The following is a 23,787-nucleotide window of genomic DNA, read 5'->3' as shown; positions in this document are numbered from 1 at the left end:
CACTCAATATTCAGGCCTTCGCTGACGATAAAATCAAAAGTTTGAAATCAAGGACCGCCCTAACAAAATATGTTCTTGTTTGTGGGTTGAACAACAATTGAATTCCACATTTTTGGTTTTGAAGAACTGCCTCACTGACACTTTTGTTGGGTTTAAGTATATTTTTGTTTTATTTGCACATTTCGTTATTTAATTTGGAGGTTCCCTTGTTACGTTGCCAGATCCAGATTTGGAGATTGGAATGCGGTTTGCGTCATTTAGCAATAAGATGTTAAAAATAACATAAAAAGCACTACTTCGTGTTACTAGCTATAGGATTGTGCTCTAAAGTCCAAAGCACATTGTCAATTCTTCTGTCCTTGTTATTCTTAAAAGGATTAATAAATGTTAGTGCTTTTAAACAGTTTTTGCACTCAAGTACATTTGAACACTTTGATTAACGAGGAAAGAAATATTTGGACGGTGATTTTTTTTTTATTTAGTGAAAAAAATCTCTACTGTATTTATGGATTTAAGGGGGAGGGGGAAAAGTTGTTGGTCCTCAATAGGTCTTCACTTCTTGCCGGGCCACTTCCAGAAGAATCTGCAGCTGCTTGTTACAGTAACCTGGAGAGGAAAGATGCAGTAAACAGGACGCATACGTAACATCACAGACAATTTTGTCGTATTGTTCATGATTTTTCCACAAAAATAAATTGAGATTGTATTATGAAGAATTATTTCTATCTTTTTCACACTTTAGTTGGACACAATTGGACCATGTAAGTATACTAGTTCATTTCTTAGTTCTGAGTTATTTTTTTTGAAAAATTTGAATTTCTGCCATGGCTACAGTGGCTTGTGAAACGATTTGCTTCTCCTTGAACTTTGTGACCTTTTGCCACATTTCAGACTTCAAACAACAATATATAAAACTAATTTCTCGTGAAGAATCAACAATAAGTGGGACACACTTTATTGGATATTTTAAACTTCTTTAACAAATAAAAAACGAAAAAGTGGGTGTGCAAAATTATTCAGCCCCATTGAGTTAATACTCTGTAGCAGCACCTTTTGCTGCGATTACAGCTGCAAGTCGCTCGGGGTATGTCTATCAGTTTTGCACATCGAGAAACTGATATTTTTGCCCTTTCCTCCTTGCAAAACAGCTCGAGCTCAGTGAGGTTGGATGGAAAGTGTTTGTGAACTGCAGTTTTTAGTTCTTTCCACAGATTCTTAATAGGATTGAGGTCTGGATTAGACTCGGCCATTCTAACACCTTGATATATTTTTTGGTGAACCATTCCATTGTTGCTTTATGTTTTGGATCATTGTCTTGTTGGAAGACAAATCTCTATCCCAGTCTAAGGTATTTTGCAGACTCCATCGGGTTTTCTTCCAGAATGGTCCTGTATTTGGCTCCATTCATCTTCCCATCAGTTTTAACCATCTTCCCAGTCCCTGTTGAAGAAAAGCAGGCCCAAACTATGATGCTGCCACTACCATGTTTGACTGTGGGGAAGGTGTGTTGAGAGTGATGAGCTGTGCTGCTTTTACGCCAAACGTCTTGCATTGTTGCCAGAAAGTTCGATTTTGGTCTCATCTGACCAAAGCACCTTCTTCCACATGTTTGGTGTGTCTCCCAGGTGGCTTGTGGCAAACCTTAAATGATTCATTCTATGGCTATCTTCAAGAAATGGCTTCCTTCTTGCCACTCTTTCATAAAGGCCAGATTTGTGCAGGATACAACTGATTGTTGTCCTATGGACAGATTCTCCCACCTCAGCTGTAGACCTCTGCAGTTCATCCAGAGTGATCATGGGCCTCTTGGCTGCATCTCTGATCAGTTTTCTCCTTGTATGAGCTGAAAGTTTAGGGGGGCGGCCCGATCTTGGTAGACTTGCAGTGGTCTGATACTCCTTCCATTTCAACATTATGGCTTGCACAGTGCTCCTTGGGATGTTTAAAGCTTGGGTAATCTTTTCGTATCCAATTCCAGCTTTAAACCTCTCCACAACAGTATCTTGGACCTACCTGGTGTGTTCCTCGTTCTTCATGATGCTCTCTGCGTTTTAAACAGACATCTGAAACTATCACAATGCAGGTGCATTTATACAGAGACTTGATTACACACAGGTGGATTCCATTTATCATCGTTAGTCCTTTAGATCAATATTGAATCATTCAGAGATCCTCACCGAACTTCTGGTCAGAGTTTGCTGCACTGAAAGTAAAGGGGATGAATATTTTGCACACCCACCTTTTCGTTTTTTTTTTGTTAAAAAGTTTAAAATATCCAATGAAGTGTGTTCCACTTCATGATTGTGTCCCACTTATTGTTGATGCCTCACAAGAAATTACAGTTTTATATCTTTGTTTCAAGTCTGAAATGTGGCAAAATGTCACAAAGTTCATGGGGGCCAAATAGTTTCGCAAGCCACTGTAAGTTACTGCGCCCTTGTGGACATTCTATGATAAATGTCAACAGAGATTGTAGTTATTGATAAAAACAAGTTTTATTTTTGCAGAAGAAAAACAGGATTTATAATCCAAAAACAAAGCAACGCCTCACCAAACTTAAAAAGATGCAATTGTTAAACGTTTGCGCATCTTTGTTCATTAAGGTCGACCGCTATAAGCATGTCCCTTTAATGTTTTAAAGTTTTCGATTGTGTGTTTTTCTCATTTCTAAGCCCAGGTGTATTGGACGAAACCAAGGTAAGGGAATAAGCCAGGATGTGTCATTTAGGTTTAATATAGTCTTTAGTCACTTGCTGAAAGCAGGTTAAATGTGGCTTGGATACTATGGTTATTTATTCTCTACCTATACTGCTACCTTCCCCCTGGAGATACCTGTACATCTGGCACTCCATTTTCCTCATGTTGAGGATTTTCCTTGCCCTCATGTTGGTTCCAGATCAGGGGATGATGTAATAATATTCTGAAAAATATTCTGCATAATAACCTGTGCACCCCTTTGAGACTCTTTGTGATTAAGGGCTATACAAATAAAAATGACTTGTCTTGGCTTCTATCAATAGTGGGAAGATTTAATGGGTTTTGTAGCATTTCCATGGACTTTTTTGATGTGTTGTAATATTTTCAATTTTTAAACTCTGATGACTTGAATTTATAATGAAGTCAACATATCTAGTCATTCGTGTAGTCAATTTGTTAGTCGTGGCAATCCAGGATAAACATGTTATCAAAGACCTTAACAAGAAACGTTTGTCTTTGCTGCATTGGCAGGGAATCATACCAGTGCCTCATGCATGACAGAAAACCACTTCACCACTAATTTCACTTTAATGTCATCTATTAGTAACATTTAGTTTCAATAAATTGGTTATGCGATTGTCAGCCAGGCTCTTTCCACAAGAGACTGCACATGCAACCCTTTTTTCAACTATTTTCTTTATCTTCATTAACCTCCATAAGAAGCTGTCGTTAAGCGACTGTAAACAACGATACACGACACTTCTGTTCTACCAACTGATTCAAAGTTTGATCCTGGGATGTATTTGAAGATGCTGTGAACGCGCATTTATCACAAATCACAATAGCTGGATTTTTCATCCCGGTTTAGTGAACGTGCAACTGATAAAGCTAAAATAAGCTCAAATTAGGCAGATTAGTTCAAGATGTGCATATTTATTTTCCAGGGTTCCTTTATACCACTAGCGATACCCCCTAGATCAGTGTTTCTCAACTGGTGGGTCAGGACCCAAAAGTTGGTTTGCGGACCCATTTTTAGCGGGTTGCTGGCTTTGCCTTGGCAAAATAATGCTAAGAAGAAGTGCAGTCTTGTCATCCAGGAATGGGGATTACCTCATGTGCAGCCCCTTCACAAAGTTTCTTAGTTTCCTCATGCTGAGGGATTGAATTTGTCCTTTCCCTGAAGGTTTTAGATCAGTGGATGGTGTAATAATACTCTGTAGTATGTACAGCTCTATGATACTTTTTGTTATTAAGGGCGTCACAAATAAACATAACTTGACTTCTTAACAGTAGATGGTGTCATGTCCTGCACGGTTGTCATGGCACCCAGCTGGCCCCGCCCCTTGACACCGGCTGACCTGCATTTCTTGATTACTCCTATGGGTACTTAAACATGTCTTTTGGAACTGCCCTTTGCCAGAACGTTGTTTATCCTTGTTGAAGACCTGTTCATGCCTGTTTGATACCTGTTTATTCTTGCTGTGCTTGTTGGACTTTGTTGCACTTAGGTGTAACATTCTGAGAGATTCCTGCAAGTTCTGTTTAATCCCGTTAAATGCCTAGTCTGTAGTTTTGCCTGAATTTTAGCCGGCTTTGTTTTGTTTTTGGTCCGTTTGTGTGTTGGACAACTTTTCTTTCTCAATTAAAGTGACAGATCGTTTACGCAAATGAGTTCCAACTTCCTGCCGCCCGACCCGTCTGAGTCCGACTCGTCTGCTTGCCACCCCGATTCGTCTGCCTGCCATTCCGACTCTTCGACTCGCCCGTTCGACTCTCCTGCTTCCCGACCCGTTTCAAGACAGTCCTGTTCCGTTTCGTGACAGATGGTGAGAAAGCCTTGCTTAATCTCTTCATCCTGTTCTGTCAATCGGTGCGATTGAGAGGGAACACATCTCATTTTATTGTGGTTTTGTTGGTTTTATTTGTTTTTTTTCTGCCCATAATGGATTCCAAGAAAGTTAGTGATAAGGGGAGGCAAAAGTGGAAAACAATGACAACAACAATCAACTCGAAGAAGGAAACTGTTATGAAATAGGAAAATGCTGTCTGCCACTTGAAGTGCTGCTGGAAGGTATAGTAAAATGCTGCATTTTTAGCTTTTTACCGGTATATTAATCTTTATTAACCCCATAATTAAGTCATTATTGATGTTTAAGTAGATATTTCATTAATATTTTGAATTTCTTTTCGTATGCGGCTATTAAGCAGTTTTAGGGAGTCCCTTATATGCGAGTAAAGTATATATTGTTTTTTTTTTGATAAGGTGAACAGTTGATTGTCAGATGTGACTTACTGAACGCGCGTCTCCATCTGGGCGGTAGCTTGGAGTATTGCCTGGATGCGTAATACACTGGGATGCCGGTCAACGTCAAAACAAAGCTAAGGCCCGTGTTCCGGGGGTCCGAGTACAGCGACAAGCCCACGATGAAAAAGCACACGGTGGTGAAAATGACAGCAACGATCACGGGCACCTGCAAACACGATGGAGTTGAGTCTAAATGTGGAGAGACGAAAATAAAGCTAACCTTGAAAGGCCTGGGAAGCTCCGGGAAACGGTAGCGGTGCACGAGCATCCCCAGCGTTGCCAAGGCGATAAAGAACCAGCGTGCAAAGGAGGCCAGGCTTAGTAGTTGCTGGATGTCTTTGGTGACCAGCATGAAGACCATCAGCGGATACTGAATAGGGTTTAACAGCACACGTCACATCCGGCTGCTTCTGCTGACTTTGTAATGATTTCGAGATTTACCATGAGCAAAACCGCCGGCAGCGGCGTGTGTCTGCGGATATGAATCATGGAAAAGATTTGGGGCCATTGACCCTCTCGAGCCGCTACAAACAGCATCCTGACACAAGGAAACCATTCAGCAAAGCAAAAGCCTTTTGTTGCATGAATCCATCTCAATCGTTAGCTCAGGGGCTTGATCCAGACTTTATGTTCTCAAGTGGGACAGATCAGTCCAAAAAATGTCAACGCCCAATATTTAGCTTTATTTTTCAGTACAAAGCTTGATTATTAGGTCTATATATGAATTCCTCCCTACGAATTATAATCACGCATATCATGTCATGATTACTGATGTGACTCAGCTGTGCCCGTTCATTTGGCGCCAACCGCCGCAGGTTGTGATTGGCTCCCTGTCACTATTTGAACCCAGTCCTGTTGTCAGTCCGTCTGCAAACCTCAGTGAATAGGCAAGCCTTTTTCGACCCTGACTCCCACCTGTACCGTTTTTGCTCCTGTCTGTCTCCGGCTACGACCTGTTTTGCTCGTGACCACGTCTGTTCTCCCGTCCCGGCTTACGACCTCTTTTTGTCCCCGACTATGTCTACTCTCCTGGCTTACGACTCGTTCCCGACCACGCCTTGCTCTCCCAGTCCCGTCTACCATTTTTTGCGTTCCTGAAGCCGCCATCGCTCGCTATGAAAGTTCCAGTCCGAGAGCGACTTGCTTCCCGCGTCCAGTGAACACCGAATCGTTGGCGCAGCCCTTCCTCTATTTTTCAATAAAAACTTGTGGTAAACGTCTCGCAATTGAGTCCTGTTTCCGTTCTGGTCCTGACATAACAAGGGAGCTTGTCTAAGCACAATTTTTTTTTTCAAAAACAAAAAAACAAAAAAATAATGATTGGCATTGAATGTGTTTTACAATATGTTTATTTTAAAAGTTGGGTAAATGCATCTTTAAGGCATAAAATGGGTCAGGGCTTAAAAAGGTGAGAAAGGTGCGGAGGAAATACCAAATGTATTTGTATATAACACACACCCCTGATTTATTTATTTTAAAATCTGTAAAAATGTTGTTTGACTATTTCTAAGCTCAAACTAAGCAGTAAAAATGGAAAATGTTGTTGAATACATGAAGCCATGATTCAAATCATTTATTGACAACGATAAACACGATACCAACAAAAAATATACAATGTAGTTTTCTCATGTCCTTTAAAGTCTGATTCATCATCAGATACAACAAAGAGAGGTAGGAAGCTTTTCTGTCGGATTGTTGCTCTTCTTACCCCCCTGCTGGCCCCAGAAGGACTTCTTATATCTTTCAAGCCAGGTCCTTCTAGACCACAGGTGTCAAAGAGGCGGCCCGCGGGCCAGGTCAGGCCCGCTAAGGGATTGAATCCGGCCCGCGAGACAACACTCAGAGAAGCACAAGAGAAAAACAAGCTGCAGGTTGAAATATGTCCACTTGATGTTGCCAAAGCTAGGTGCCTCCAACAAAGACACTGTACTTGAATTTCTTTCTCTCTCTCTCTTTTCCTCTCTCTCTCTGTCTCTGTCTCTGTCTTGCTCTCTCTTTCTCTCTCTCTCTCTTCCACACCTTTTCTCCCACTTTCTGTCTCTTTCACTCTCTGTGTCACTAATTTTCTCTTCCTTTGTTGCTCTTTGTCTCTTTCTCTCTCTGTGTCTTTTTAACTTATTTTGCTCTTTTTTCCTTTTCTCTCTTTTTTCTTTCTCTCTTCCTACCCTTCGCGCTTTGTTTTCTCTTTTCTCTTTTCTCTTTTTCTGTCTTTCTGTCTTTCTATTTCTCTTTGGATTTCTTTCTTCCTCTCCCTTTCTTTTCCCCCCTCTCTCACAACTTTTTATCCTTTGTTACTCACGCTCTCTCCCTCTCTCTCTTTTTCTTTCTTTGTCCCGCCCTCTCTCCTTTTCCCTACCTCTTTCTCTTATTTCGTTATCTCTCTTTTTCTTTCTCTTGAATCTACTAGTCCGGCCCCCGACAGAATGTTTATTCTATCGTGTGGCCCCTGAGTTCAAATGACTTTGACACCCCTGTTCTAGACAGTGTTTGTTTTGCCCATTTAATTCCTTCCTCCCGATACGGAGCGCTTTTTGTTATATCCCTTTACCAATCAATAAAGCTGTTAACTCTGTTCATGTGTCCGCATTTAAGTCCAACCCACCGATCTAACAGCGGGCCTGATTAAATCCGTTGGCAGGCCTGATCTAGCCTGCGAGTCGTATGTTTGACACCCCTGAATAGACTCTATACCAGTGTTTCTCAACTAGTGGGTCAGGACCTAAACGTGGGTCGCTGACCTGTTTTCAGTGCTGTTTTCAGACCTGTTTAGAACGGGATGGTTCTAAAATGATATCGACCTTTTCCTCGGCAAAATGATGCTAAGAAGAAGAAAGACAGAGGCTCGATTGCAGTCTTTAACAGTAGATGGCGATAATGCCCTGTTCGTTCTATTCTACCTGTTCGGTGTTAAGAGGGAGAACTTCTCATTTTATTGTAATTTTGTTGGTTTGCTTTCCTTTGTCTTTGCATACTAATAGGTCCTTGCAAGGTTAGTGATAATAAGAAGGAGAAGTGAAGGAAAAGATTACAAAATACGAAAATTGTATACAATTGACTGCCATCGTAGCACTGCTGTAAGGTAAGCTACAGTAAACAGGTTATTATTTTTAGCCAATTACCATAATATTGATCTTTATAAACATAATTAAATAATTATCAATATTTAGGTACACACTTTATCAATTTTTTGAACTTCTTTGAGTGTGTGGCTATTTTAAAGCAGTTCTAGGAGGTCGCTTGTCTTGTCCTGCACGGTTGTCATAGCGCCCAGCTGGCCCCGCCCCTTGACACCGGCTGAGACGCATTGGACTGATTGCTTGTGGAGTACTTAAACGCTCCTTTTGGGACTGCCCGTTGCCAGACCATTGTTTAACCCTCGTTGAAACCCTGTTCATGCCCGTTTGATCTGAGTAATGCCTAGTTTGTAATTTTGATTGCCTTTGAACCTGTTTTGTTTTGTTTTTGGTCCGTTTGTGTGTTGGACAACTTTTCTTTCCTAATTAAAGTGACAGATCGTCTACGCATATGAGTTCCGACTTCCTGCTTCCCGGTCCGTTTCGTGACATCGCTTGTATGCGATGTAGGCTTCTATGCGAGTACATATTTGAGAAGTGTAAATTATTTCTCGATTTGGGTCGCAGCTTGTCATTGAGGTGTAATGCTGGGTCCTGAAGTCAGACACGTTGAGAACCAGTGCTCTATACAAATAAATCCACTTTATAAACCACAATGCTCACCTGGGTGCAGCGAAGATACCACCATTGAGAGCTCCCAGGCAGGACAACGCCACAAGGAGAGGAATGACGGTCGATACGCCCTGGAGCGCACGGTTGGCGAATGTCTGCAGTGGCGAAACTCAGACGTATTTAAAATGTTACAGCTTATACACTGCTTTTCTTTGACTATCAATCATGTGTTGTCTTGCTGACCACAGCCACAGCTTCGGACATCAGGAGCTCCTCAGACGTCATCACTGTGTAATAGGACACGTTGACCAGAACGTAGAGCGCCGTCACCGTCACCATAGAGCACGTGATGGCCAACGGGATGGTTCTAAAATGACATCGGTAAACGTTTCGATGGCTTGCTCAAAAGCACGATGACGTGCACGGGGGGAAATACCTGTTGGGGTTGATGACTTCTTCTGTGATCATGTTTAGATAAAACCTAAAAGAATGGATATACTCAGGAGATGCAATAAGAGCTTGCTCTGTCCACTCCACGCATCGGCCCAGTATTGCAGTACCTCCGGGAACGGTGCATTCGCACTGATCGCTGCTTGGCTCTGTGGCTAGGACCTTGACTCAGCCTCTTGGCTGAGAGCAAGCGTCTCGGCCCCTTGGCTTTATAGCGTATTATGATTTGACCGATAACGGATAATGGATGATTGATAAAGAATATAGAACAATAAACCTTACAAAATCCCCCCCACAGCAGTTTGAAAAAATACCTTATTCTTTTTTTTATGCTCATAAAATCTTTTAATGGCATGCATTTTCTAAAAAGGGAACTGTGGTAGTAGATTGGAAGCATTATAAAATCTCATATTATTTTTGGGATTACAACAACCCAGTGACTCGTCTTTCATTACACTCATGTTTATACCTCTTTTCATTATGTGGAAAACATAAGAACATTGGTTATTTTCAGCAGATTCAGCTATTTGTAGGTAAAAATGAGGACTACATTCTTTTGATTATTGAGGAATATCATTGGCTGCTCTCTGCCCAGTTTGGAGGACATTGCTGGCTTGCGATACCACAGCAGATCCATTAACATTACAAATGACTCTTCTCACTCTGGCCATCACCTCTTACCTGTTGCACTACAGGACTTAAATACATTTTTTTCATGATTTTAGATATCACTTATACTGTATTTGGGTAGCACGGAACCACGGTGGTTAGCGTGTGCGGCACAGTTCTGGGGTCATGGGATCAAACCTTGCTTTGTGAAGTTTGAATGTTCTCCCCGTGCTTGCGTGAGTTTCTTCCGGGCATTCCGGTTTCCTCTCACATTCCAAAAACATGGATATCGGGTTAATCGGCCAGTCCAAATTGTCCCTAGGTGTGAATGAGCGAGTGACTTGTCTGTATGCGACTGGTTGGCAACCAGTTCAGGGTGTCCCCTGCCTACTGCCCGAAGATAGCTGGGATGGGCTCCAGCACGCCCGCAACCCTAGTGCATATAAGTGTTCAGATAATGGATGGATAGATGGATGTATTTGATGTTGACTGTGTATTGTCTGTTGATACCCTTGCAGCATCAATTGCAGCTTGGAAGGGGGATTACCTAATGTGCGACTCCTTCTCGAGCTTTCTTAATTTGCCTCATTCAGCATGAGTTCAAAGAGTTCGATTCAAATGTATAAATTGAGGACTTGATCTTCGGGTTTAAAAGTTAAAACATTTTGAGGGCGCTGTTAATAAACTACTGTCAAACCTTCTGTTTTGGTCCTGTTAGGTATTATGTGAACAATGTTGGAAAAAACAGAGACTAATTTATCTTCTATAAGGGCATCATAAATATTTTTAGCCGTCACTGTGGTATTTTGTATTTAGAGCGCATGCGCTGTAGAAAAGGGCATCTTGCTGTTTTCCTGCGTCCTTTGCACACTTGAGGAATTTGACAACCGAGTGTCAATATTATTAAACATGTTTGGTACTCAATGTCATTGGCGTCGCGCTGTTTTCCTCCAAAATGCCATCGGTGTCGCACGGGTTCGCCACTTAGTACAGCTAAAATTGTATTCAGTGTACTAAAGGCAACCAGGCATTGCGAAATCGTGCCTATGAAAACACAATAAAGCCTTTTCCAACAGTTTACCATGGTTTACACGTGAGCTGTTAGCTATTTTTCACTAATGTCATTAGTACTGTGCTTCGGTAAGCTGGCGATTTGTAGTTTTTTAAAACCTCAAACTTGGATTGGACAAGATTAGGGATGCAAATAAAGTAATCAGTACAATTCTCGATGTCGGGTTACAAATATTAATGGCTGCCGGTGCACTCACCATCCTCCATATGCATATAGTCCGTTGTAAAAGGCCAGCGGCAGCCTGTCCAGCGTCAACGCCTCCAGCTCGAACCCGTTCTGGAAGTTCTCAGATTTCCCTTAAGGCAACCAGACCACAATACAAAAATCCCTTAGCTCAGGGGTCTCAAACACACAGCCAGGGGGCCAGTTACGGCACACAGGAAGATATTTTGGGGCCCCCGCCTCAGTTTGTAAGGATAATGTAAGAGTTTAACATTGGTGCTCCCCCAGCTGAAGAGATTGTCATCAAGGTTGAACTGAAGATTAAAGGCCACTGGGTGCACATCGCATGTAACTTTCTGTGAGTTTCTGCCTTTGAGCTGAGTGTACTATTTTTTTTTTGTTATGGCTGTGGTTATGAAAAAAAAAACACTTGGCTCTATTTGATTCTGTCGTCATACGTTATAAGAGTTAAATTTTACATTAAGTTATGTTGAATGAAGCCAAGTTCGGAATAGTTTCTTTTCAGAGAATTAAATATTGAGGGAGTTGTACGGAATATGGAACTATTTTACAGCTCAAGTCATCATTAAAGCCTCTGTCAGCTTGTTTAGGATGCGCGTGCGAGCACGTGCATTTCTTACATGCGCTCAAATTAACTCTTTTTCTTTCTTGGGGTTTGGCTTGGCGTTCGGATTGTACTTGAAGAAGGCCTCGTTCTTACTTTCACCATTTTTATGCTACATCAGCAAATGGAAACAAAAAAAAACACTGAGACAAGTATGATTTCACTTTCGAGCAATCCCCTCCACCACCGATTCCCGCTTCCTATTGTCTTCCGCACGAAACAGCTCTGCTAGAAAGTAAGATAAAAGCAGATAGACGTGGTGGAAAATAAAGCATAAGGAGTATTTCAACACAACACAACACATACTATACCTAATAGAGAAAATATTTAACTTCAACTTTTTTAAGGATATCTCAAATATTGCACCCCACCTATAAAGACACATATTGGACTCTGAATTTGAAAAATTCAATTTTTGTAGTTAAAAAAAAATCCTATCTGCTGTATTTTTATTTTTAGAGCTTATTTTGAAATTCTGCTGTATTGTTTTATTTATTATTTGATTGAATTGATTGAATTTTTAGAGCTTATTTTGAAATGCGGCCCAACCTTACACAGACTCAATCTCCGCTGACCCCCGAGAAAACTTTGAGACCCCATCCCTAACCCCTGTCCTCTTTTTGGCTGCGCACCTTTGGCCAGTGCCATGACGCCTGGTACGATAATTAGGACCAGGGCGAAGGTCTTGATGAAGGTCAAGGTGACTTGGGTACGAGAGGCCATGGTGACGCTCCAGCAGTTGATGAAAATCACTAAGGCTGCAGGCACAAAAACCATGAGTGCTTAAAGGTATAATTCTAAAATATGCAAAATGTGGGAAAACAGTTAATTATTTTTGCAAAAAATCTATATATACGTCATCTGTATGTTCAATCATTTTCCAACATAATGCATTTAGAAGACAGCATTTTTTGTCATCCTGAGATGTGATGTCATTTGAGAAACACCAGAACCCTAGCAAGCCAGTCGCCATATTGTTTTACGTGTTGATTGGTCAAAGAGTTGCAAGTATTCTAAGCACGGTTTTGGTAGTTTTTGTGGAGTTTGCGTAGGCATTGTGTCGCAGGCAGATGGAGTAATGGCGAAAAACCTAAAAGGGGCTAACTGGCAAAAATAACACATGCAGAGCTAACGGGGGCTAACTGGGATAATCAATGAACAATGGCCACAGAGGAGGCAGAAAAAAACGGCAGGCTGGCTGACTGAAAACATGCAGTAAGCAGCCAAGATAACCGGAAATCAACAACGAAGAAAGGCAACGTACATGGACCAAGCTGGGAATAAACTAATGGACACGGCAGTTTAGCTGGCTGGTCTGTATCTATCAGAGAACAATCTGCAAAAATACAAGAGGCTGGTTGACCAAAAACATGCAGTGGGAAGCCATGCTAACAGGGGAGCAACAACGAAAAACAGCTACGGCAACAAACACAAACCCAACCAGCAATAAACTCATGGACACGGCAGGATAGTCGGCTGCTAGCGGTGGCTAACCTGGAGCAAATAAAAATGTAAGCTTTCGGCAGCCGTACACCATCGATAAGCCAGCTGGACTATATCTTACCAACTGCAACACATCTGGCAAAAAACACAAGCAAAAAGACAGAATTGCCTACCTAGAAGGAGACGAAGGCTGTCACAGCTGCAGGTAAATTTACCCAACGCAGAGGTCGAAGCACGCAACTTGGACAAAACAGTCACAAGTAGAGCTAAGATTCATGGCCCGAGCCCGAACCCGAACCCGAACCCGAGGCAATTTCGGGCCGGGTCGGGCCTGAAATGTCAGTCATACGGTCGGGTCGGGTCGGGTTCGGTCCTGCTTTTTTTTTTTTTTTTTTTTTTTTTTTTTTTTTTTAATTAATTAATAATTATAAATATATGTTCATTAAAAATATATACTTAAACTATGTATGGATACTAGACCAAGGAATACTTGTTATAAAATAAATAATTTGGATAAAACGGAGAAGGAGCTGTAATTGCTTTTAACGGAGCCAGAGCATGCTCTGTGCACGTGACGTGACGTGAATGCTGTCCTCTTAATAATCTTCCCCTCCGCAAATTTGCGTGATTTTGGCCTGGTATCCCCGATATGGAGTCGGACCAACAAGAAGTTAAGGATAAACTCAAGAGAGGAGAACTGACGAGGAAAACGCACTCTGGTAAGAGTTTTAATAAGCGTTTTATATAGAATACGATCGCTTTTGTCGGAAGTGTACATTGACGTTGGTGACATTTTCATCCGCGTTAAAAAACGCAATTTGCAGAATAAAATCACGCTTTATTGTTTAAATAAACGCGTTATATAGACTAGGATCTCCCAATTATTATAATTAGCTCGCTTTATTGTTTTAATAAGCGTTTTATATAGAATACGATCAGGGGGGGGGGGGATTTGCATAGGAGTCGGAAAAGGGCACAACACGTCAACACCCCCTCAATGATAGTGCCGCGCTAAAATCTTAAGGACGTACTACTACTGCTGCTGTGGATTATGGCCCAATGATCAAGTCGTCAAAATGACGGACGCCCTTAAATGTTTTCGCTACCTCAAAAAATGATGTAAATGTTTATACAGTTTTATTTAACTTAGGCCTAGATGTTGTAACAAAAGGCAGAGTTTAATTTGTTATCATAAATCACCCCTCCTTATAAATAAAATATGTAATTTCGGGCCCCCTCGGGCCGGGCCAGCAAATCTAGTTAATTAGTCGGGCTCGGTCCGGGTCGGGTTTAATACCCCTCGGGCCTGCGTCGGGCTCGGGTGCTTTTTTTGGGCCCGATCTTACCTCTAGTCACAAGGCCCCCAATGACAGGGTGAACAAAAATCCAATTTCTCCAAGACAGATGAGCAATATGCGATCGACATTCACTACAATCTGTTTCAGAGGTGCCTCACATATTGTGTTAACAGGATTCACCATGTTGGAATGATTGGTTCTTTCAAATACATCACAGATCCAGAGGGTATAAGCCAAATCGGTCAATTTTTAAACTGAATATCTCAGAATACTTTGCAACATTTTTGCATAATTGTGCTCAGTTGAAAAAAAAATGTCTTTTTGAATCGCTATAACAGTGATGCATTGTGGCAGGAGGGGAGAAAACCGGAGGTACCTACTCACTCCCAGCAGGCTGACGAGTCGGATGAGGGCGGTGGGGGCTTCGCACGGGGAAAAAAAGGGCTCCACCACATATCGGCCGAAAGCTAGTGAGACGTAGGAGGTCACGGCTGGCCTGCAGACATTTATCATGATGATTTTACAAATATAGAATCCTCTTCCAATCGAAAAAAGACCCACCTGATGAAGAGGAATTCAGTCCAGAGGCGTAAAAAGGCACTGAGTGGCCCCAGGGTCTCCATCAGATAAGTGTAGTGGCCCCCCGATTTGGTGAAAGTGGTGCCCAGTTCAGCATAGCACAGCGCTCCTAATGACATGCACATCATTATAGGTGCATCGTCTTAGAAGTTTTTACAATCATGTCAGCTCCCTTAGAGTCATTGGTCGGCAATCCCAAATGCTGAAAGAGCCATATTGGACCCGCAAAAAATTAAAAGCCTTGTACAGTGGTGACTCTACTTAGTAATCTACATTGTTCTGGGAGTGACTTTGTAACATATTTGTAAGTAGAGACGCCATTGAAATGTAAATGCACTAATCCGTTCCAAGCACTGCAAAATTCAGATGTATTTTTTTAATAAATCATAAAAAAGCAGCAGAACATGAAACAAATACATTTTAAAATTCGATTACCGCACAATAAAAATAAAACAAGAGGCACATAATGTAAAATAAACAAAGAATTTCCTCAAAGAGACGCTTCTACATGGGGATAGGCAGGACTCTTTCTCATCCGGCGCCTTCAGGCACTCTCTTAGTTCATACATGTTTGCATGACAGGCACACTTGCCGGGTGTCATTTATGTGGTAAAGTGTTCTGCTACTGTGGCAAATTTACATAAACACATGAAAGGAGTTCACAGTTCAAAAAGCAAGGAGCTACAACCAGAAATGTAAACATGTTGCTGTTCCTGAACAAAAATCTTTAAATCCCTTGTCACTCTGGCATCAAAGCCAATAGGGCTAGTCCATTTTCATTGCTGATTTTTTGGTTTGACTCTCTTGACTTTAGCTCTGCTACATATGTTGTAGTAGAAGTGTTTTATTTTCATACTGTTAAAGGTTTTTAGATGAGATTATACTGTTAGATTATTAAAATAGGTCACTGAGTATGTTGTCACCATAACATATATAGTATTCCCAGCTTAAATAAGTTTATTATTTTAATCATCACAGCATTACTTCAATAATATTATTACACATTTAGTTGTTAAAAATGCACTTATGCACATCCAAATATCTGAATGAAGTATTTACTTTCTGTATCCTTTCATATCAGTACTTTCCCATTAATGGTTTTCCGATGAGTCAGCCCTAATCTTATCATACAACCTTCAAAATACAGCTGCGACCAGTTTTAACAAAGGGCTTTTGAATACCTTTCTTTAACTGTCTAGGTTTCATGTTGCATTCTGCAAATCCACACCCCTTTCCTATTTAAACTGTGGTTAACAAATTTTGATGCTTTTTGGTGGGAGACGTGCTTCCCATCGACTGGACCAGAGTGCACTCTGATTTTCTCCTCTTTTGAAACCCTCTAATAAATTTGCTCAACTGCATTGCTTCTCTCCAGTTCTATTTTTTCAAAGTCAGAATACACGGTCCGGTCCAGGAAAAGAACACGCAACAACATCGGAATGTCCTTTCGCCTTCAATACACATAAACTTCACAAAATTATTTAAACAAGAAACCTATCATGTGTCGATAATTCTCATCTGCAAATGAAAACAATCTTATAGTCTTAACCACCACGATAAAAATGATTCTAGCAGGATGCAGATGAAGATTATACAAACATTAAAACTTTCAAATTCGAACCAACGAAAAAAACTCAAAGAAGCATCTTCCCACGTGTTTAAAAAGAGGGACTTTATTTAGATGAAGCCAGTATGCACCTGGCAGCACGACAGCGCAATGGTTAGCGCGTGTGTGGCACAGTTCTGAGGTCATGGGATCAAACTTTCCTGTGCGGAGTTTGCATGTTCTCCCTATGCATGTCAGGTTAATGGCCCGGTCCAAATTGTCCCTAGGTTTGAATGAGAAAGTGAGTTGTCTGTCTCTGTGTGCCTTGCGACTGGCTGGCAACCAGTTCAGAGTGACCCCTGCCCACTGCCCGAAAATAGCTCAGATGGGCTCCAGCACCCCCGCCACCTGACTGAGGATAAGAGGAGCAGATAATGGATGGATGGATAGTATGTACCTTTTGTTTAGCTAGTAAGATTGAGCTTTTAAGGATAAATATTATGTATGCTTCCTTTCTAAGTGATACATCTTAAAATACTGCGATTGGCTGGCAACTAGTTCAGGGTGTCCCCTGCCCACTGCCCGATGATTGCTGGGATGGGCTCCAGCACCCCCACGACCCTACTTGGGATAAGCGGTGCAGCTAATGAGATGAGACATCTTAAAATATTCGGCCCACCGAAATGTTCAGGTAAGTCGACTGCTTTAGCATTGACAAACTTCTCAAACGTTTATTGTATCATTTCATTTTCAAATGCAATGGAAGGTATTTTAGTCGGCCTGTTGACATTCTTATACAGTATTTGTGTTTTCTGTCACATTGTTACTTTTTTTTAGTTTTACTCTCTCAACTTTTGTTTTGAAAGACATGTATTTTTACAGTGTTAATGTCAGTCCATCTGCAAACCTCAGCGCATGCAAGGCAAGCATTTTTGACTCTGGCTCCCGTCTTGATCCCAAACTGTTTCCTGTATCGATCCCAGATCCAAGCTCGGTTCTCCTGTCCCGGTTACCCATGTGCTGATTCTGTTTCCTGTATCGATCCCCGATCCAAGCTCCGTTCTCCTGTCCCGGCTACCCGTGTCCTGATTCTGTTTCCTGTATCGATCCCCGATCTAAGCTCCGGTCTCCTGTCCCACCTACCCGTATCCTGATTCTGTTTCCTGTGGGTCGTATTCTGTATAATAAGCTTATTAAAACAATAAAGCTATTGTCGGAAGCACAGCAGAATGCGCGTTCACGCGAGGGGGGGGGGATTTTGCAGCTGCAGAAGTGATGTTTTGCCATTTCATCGCAGAGCACAACATACCTCCAACAGTTGCCGATCACTTCACAAGGCTCATGAATAACATGTTTCCAAGTCCCAGTTACAAAGGTTTGTATTTTCTGTCCCTGTTAAATAATCTGTTTGAAATTTAAAATACAAGCATCAATAGTTGATATTGTGGTTTGGTTTACGAAAAAGAAATGCCAACTCATTTTTTCCTCCCCCAAAATATCTTTATTGACAAATTTAAGTTTAAAGTGTTATCAATGAATATTTTAGTTACACTGATAATAATTGTCCCTGATTTTTATTTTCATTTTTTATTTTTTTTTATTATTATTAAGAATATGTAAAGAATGATATAACGAAACACATGTAGAATAGTGGAAGATAAATTGGTCAGTTATACCAGTGTTTTTCAACCAGTGTGCAGGGGCACACTCGTGTGCCGGAGAGACCTTGTCTTGTGTGCCGCTAGAATTTGCCCAATTCAATCTTTCCAAAAAATCAAGCCGCTATTCAGTATTTTTGCTATCTTCAGACGAGGAACTGTAATAGTCATCCATATCAGTTGGTGGCATTCGATTTTTATATACGTTTTATGTACTAATTATCTGCTCTTGAGGTAGCACAGTACATTTAATAACTTAATTTGTTTAACAAAGCGGTTTAAGATTGCAAAAAATTAAAACATAAAGCGCATCATTCTTTTTTATTTTAAGTATTATTTACTTCTTCTTATATAGCAATTATCTGCTTATGCGGTAGTACAGTGAAATATTTGACATGACTTCATTTTCAAACATTTTCAACGGACGGTGTGCCTCGGAACTTTTTTATAAATAAAAGTGTACCTTGGTTCAAAAAGGGTTGAAAAACACTGAGTGATACGATTAAAATGTCTATCCATGTTGTATATTTGGACCGGTGTAAAATGACAGCTGTGTTGGATATTTAAAAAATCTTCATCATCGCTAGCAGCTAACCCAGTGGGACAATGCCAGTGACCACATAGAAGCCTCAAGCCACCAGCAGTCAACCTCTCCTTCAACACTCTGCATCCTGTGGTCCTCGTCCCAACCGGCTCTCAAGCCTACCAGGATTCCTCATTGCTCTACAACCGAGGACATTAAGACTGGGCCGTCATCTTCATCGACGCAGAACTTCGGAGAACATCTCGTTGTAGCTAGGTATTGGTATAGGTGTGAGGTAAAATGGGAACTCTATCAAAAAACAATAACGTAATAATCAAGCCAACGTTGTTGTCTATCCAAATGGTGTCAGTTTACGTTCTCAACTTCTAGTTTTGTTTTGTTAGATTTTCTTATTATTGTTTTGTGTTCTATTCAAGCATATTCAGTAGATGATTGGTAAAAGAAAAGTCCATTGATCCAAAAGTGTGTGTGTGTCTTGATTAAAGTATATGGAACTATAAAAACTGTGAAAAGAATTCACCGAAAGTGTGTGTAGACACACTTCAGAATAACTAAACAAGGTTTTTCATCCGTTTTCCTGACATAATGATCTAAAAACGAATGTGGTGCTCCAAAAAGGTGAGACGAGTTCAGAAAAATATAAACTTTTTAATTCAATTGGTCAATAAATTGTTTGTTAGAATAATTTATTTACCACCCATATTTACTACATTAGTTTAGTTTTTTTCCAACAAAAATGAAAAAAAAATAGTTGAATGCTGAAATTTTTCTAAGATTACGTAAAAATCGTTGATGTTCAAAAGGAAACCATGTTGTTACACCTGAAAGAAATTTTTGTTACACACATCAAGGGAAACATACACAGAGTAATCAAAACAGCTTAAAAGATAATTGACTGTTCTCTGCCCAAACCAGATGACATTGCCAGCTTGCATAACACAGCAGAGCCACCTACATGACTTTTTAGTATCGGATCGGTATTGAAGAACACTACTGTATTTTTACATATCGATACCAACATTTTCAGTATCGCCCTACTTAATGGGCTACCAGTCCACTTATAAAGTGCCCCTTGGAAAAAAATGTGGCCCCTTTTTGAGTGTACCTACCTAACAAGGAGAGCACCCCGCACAAGGTCCACACCACCAATGACAGGCCAATGCTCCCGCTGTTCATCAGAACCCCTTTGGGGGCGATGAAGATGCCACTGCCCACCACAGTGCCAATGATGAAGGACACGGCGGGCACGAGGCCGATCTCTCGGCGCAGGTGAACCTCCTGGTCCTGGTCTTCCTCCTCCTCTTTCTTCTTCTGCTTCTCCCTCATACTCCAGGTTAACGATCCACAGCATTTACGGAATGAAGCAAACACTGAGAAGATCATCAAACACTTGCAAACCCTCCCCTGTCCTCCCAGGGCCTCCTAACTTTCTCGCACATTGATTGGCCCAGAGAGTGGAAGGGAATTGGAGGCGGGGCAATTGCCCCCATGGCCTAAAAAACTAAACAGCCGTTTAAATGCTGGGACACTCGATTGCTTTTGTGTGTGACATGGAAAAGAAGGAGGAGAGAAGTTGTTAGGCAGCTGAACAAACGGGGAAAGCAGCATATGACCGTTGATTCCCTGCTGGCATTCGTGCAGCATTCCACTCTGATTTTCTTTTGTCAAAAGTGTGCAAGAAGGACATTCTGATTGTAAAATACGTCTCATGTCACAATAAAACATCGGTGTAATATTTTATATTTTGTCATTCATTTTTTTCTTTTCAATCATGTTGCAACAAAACGTCACATCATAAAATGAACGAATCACCTAAAAAGAAAAAGGCCCCAGAATAGAGTGCCTAGCAAAAGTATTGCCCCCAAAAGAACTATTTGTCATATAGCAAGATTTCAGGCTTCAAACCTAAAGCTTAAAAAACTGAAAATATTTTCTAAGAATCAACAACACGTGAAACACAATCATGAAGTGGAACTACAAAATTACAACATTTTGGCGTTCCTTGCAACGAAAAAAACCCTGAAAAGTAAGTGTTGCAAAAATATTGGCCCCCTGTTCTCTCAGTTCAGCCAAACTGACTCCAGAAGTTCTCTAATGACTGCAGAATGATCCACTGTTGAACTAGATGACTAACAGATGACAAAGTGCATCTGTGCATCATTGCTCCTCGGTTTAAATGCACCTGCTCTGTTTTGGGTTCAGATGTCTGCTCAACGATGCACCATACCTGTCAACCTGTACGTTTTTGCCGAACAAAGTACGTTTATTATGCATTTTAAGATGTGTACGATGTACAAGAAAATCGGTATGGATAAAACGCAAATTTGTCAATTATGGGAACTATCCGGTAAACACCGACTATCACGAAATGGCAAATCAATCAAGTCTAACGAGTTCGCCGTGGTATCGTTTTTTTCGTTGCAAACGAAGCGAGCGTTTTGATGCTACTGTGCGCATGTGTCTGCCGCCTGGGGATTTCCCATAATGCATTATTCAAAAAAAATATGGTGTAAGATTATTTTGTATTTTGTAAGGGAAAATATGACAGTTTGTAAGGGGATGAAGCCATTGAGGTTGACAGGTATGATACACTGAAGAACACACACCATTATTAGGACCGAAGTACACAGTAGGCAGGTCTGGAATAAAGTTTTGGAAAGGTTAAAAGCAGGAATGGGATATAAGAAGATTTTAAAATATTTTCACATCTTCCAGAGCACTGTACGAGGAATTATATCAAGATGGAGAGAGCAGAAAACCACTGCGAACCTACCAAGACCTGGCCATCCCTTCAAACTTTTGGCCCAGACAAAAGCCCATGTTCACATTGAATGACCTGCATAAACAACTGATGTGGGACAATATGTACATAAAACAATAATTAGTCTGCTTTTATCTGCCCTTTATGGAAGAGTGGCAGGAAGAAAGCCCTTTCTCAAGGAAATTAATGAGTTACACACAACACGTGGTTAGCTCCTCTGCTGGCTTTCAACACTATAAGGGGAATTAGCATTTTAGCACAACATGCAACGTCCGGCAAAACTAACATAAATGGCGACAGAACAAAATGAAAATTAATTCAAACAGCTTGACAACATCAATCATATTACTGTGCATGTTGAGAGATTTGTCAGCTGTGGTTTTAACGTTTAAAATTACCTTTTTGCGGAGCACCATAAGATCGTGCCTTACCATTAGCAGCGCGCTGTAGACTGCCAACGGCATCCGCCTTCCGGTCACAAGATCAAAAGCCAAACCAAACCTTACCCCATACCAGCAGGTGGCACTGTTGGACTCATCATTGCAGGACACTTACACAAAAACTATACAACATATTTCAGCAGGAATTTCAACAAAACAAAAGTTATTATTACACCCGTTAAGCATATGGCTCAGAGAGAAAACAGTACCTTTGCAAATCTGATCTAAAGTGTTCCAATTCTGATAAGCGTTGTGTCGAGTCTATTGCGTGCATATGTGAGGTAGCGCTACTAAGCTGACTAAGCTGAGCACACTCCCCACTACATTTTACAGTCAAGATGTCACACCAACAGACCCCATTTTGGCTGTTAGTCGCTAAGAAATCCTTTATATGGAAGCTCATTAAACAATTTAGGTTCACTCTTGAGACACTTGATGATAAAAACCCACAGAAAAACTCTAAACAGCAAGAAACGGCAGTCAAGCACACAGGGATATTATTTTGGGTAAGCGGTAGGGTTGAGCGGAGCTACGCCTAAAGCGCAATTCTGTCTTCCCAGCGCGTCTGCATCGAAGGTAAATACATTAGTACCCTCGTTTGCAGTATTTTGTAACATTTTTACAAAATAACTCATCTTGGATATCATTTTGAAACCATTTTTTAATAAAAAAATGAGGGTCAAATTGAGATTTAACAATCTTAAGTTATTGTGAGAGGGAAAGTTTAAAGTGGTATATTTGTTGATACGGGACACAGGCTCTGGAACTATCATATTTTCATATTTTTCATAAAATATTTATCAAATTACAGTGAAATAAAATGGGTTGTAAAATTATACTTTGTCTGGAGTGAGAATTTGGCAGTTTTGCTTGAATTTATCTTAAAATAAATCGTATGGCTCACTCAAAAGAAATAAACAAAATATTTTGCTGTTATGGCTCTTTGGGTCAATAAGGCTTCGGACCCCTACTATAGAGCATCTGTGGAAAATTCTAAAAAATGCTTTGCACAAATGATCACCATCAAACCTTAAGGAACTGTTACGTAAGGAAGATTGGGAAAATATTTATGTTTCAAGATGTGGAATACTTATAGAGACACACCCAAAAAGAATTGTGGCCGTGATCACATAATGTAGTATTGGCTTAAAGGGGGCCAATATTTTTGCAATGCTTACTTTTTAATTTTCAGTTTGAAAATTATGTGTGAATATCGATTCCAGGACAATAGTGTCATGATCCGCGATGAGAATCACCTGTGCCTGCTCCTTTTGCGCCAACCGCCCCGGGTTCCGATTTGCTCCCTGTGACTATTTGAACCCAGTCCTGTCAATCCCCTGTTGTCAGTCCGTCTGCGAACCTCTGTGTATACAAAGCAAGCCTTTTTTGACGCTGACTCCCGCCTGTCCCGTTTTTGCTCGTGTCTGTCTCCCGCTACGACCTGTTTTGATCCCGTTCACATCTGCTCTCCCATCCCGGCTTACGACCCATTTTGGACCCCTATTACGTCTACTCTCCCGTCCTGGCTTACGACTCGTTTCCGACCCCGACGACGCTTTGCTCTCACAGTCCCAGCTACTGAGCAGTTTTTCCGTCACTGACGCTGCCATCGCTCGCTCCGGAAAATCCACTTCCGTGTTTGGATCACAGTCCGAATCCGAGAGCGCAACTCTTTCTCTTTCTTTCAAAATACTTGTGGTAAACGTCACGCAATTGGGTCCTGTTTCCGTTCTGGTCCTGACAAATAGTCTCGATCTTATCCAAACTCTTCCTCAGTATTGAAAATATTAATATTTATATCGATCCACCCACCCTCTATCATTCACAAATGAATTCTTACTAGTATTTAGTCAAGTGTTTTCATTTACATATGTTGAGTTTATCCGTAATGGTGTTATGGCTGTTAGTTTTG

The 23,787-nt window shown here is 41.0% G+C and overlaps 1 protein-coding gene and 1 pseudogene across 1 annotated transcript; one reads left to right on the top strand and one right to left on the bottom strand.

Annotated features, from left to right (window-relative positions):
- Positions 1-164: 164 nt before the first annotated feature.
- Positions 165-20,078, bottom strand: LOC148356734 (cystine/glutamate transporter). Its single transcript, XM_088347090.1, has 12 exons — positions 19,784-20,078; positions 14,909-15,035; positions 14,728-14,843; positions 12,239-12,364; positions 11,016-11,115; positions 9,125-9,169; positions 8,932-9,055; positions 8,740-8,843; positions 5,444-5,540; positions 5,223-5,372; positions 4,991-5,168; positions 165-606 (listed from the first exon to the last, which is right to left on the bottom strand). The coding sequence occupies exons 1-12, from the start codon at positions 20,055-20,057 to the stop codon at positions 542-544; spliced, it is 1,506 nt and encodes a 501-aa protein (XP_088203216.1). The 5' UTR covers positions 20,058-20,078; the 3' UTR covers positions 165-541.
- LOC148356735 (U2 spliceosomal RNA) lies at positions 9,137-9,270 on the top strand (annotated as a pseudogene).
- Positions 20,079-23,787: the final 3,709 nt, after the last annotated feature.

Source organism: Urocampus carinirostris, chromosome 11, assembly GCF_059441175.1.
Source record: "Urocampus carinirostris isolate Australia breed hairy pipefish chromosome 11, RoL_Ucar_1.0, whole genome shotgun sequence".
NCBI lineage: Eukaryota > Metazoa > Chordata > Actinopteri > Syngnathiformes > Syngnathidae > Urocampus > Urocampus carinirostris.
Note: the sequence above shows the minus strand (reverse complement) of the source record. Positions and strands in the feature narration are given on the sequence as shown.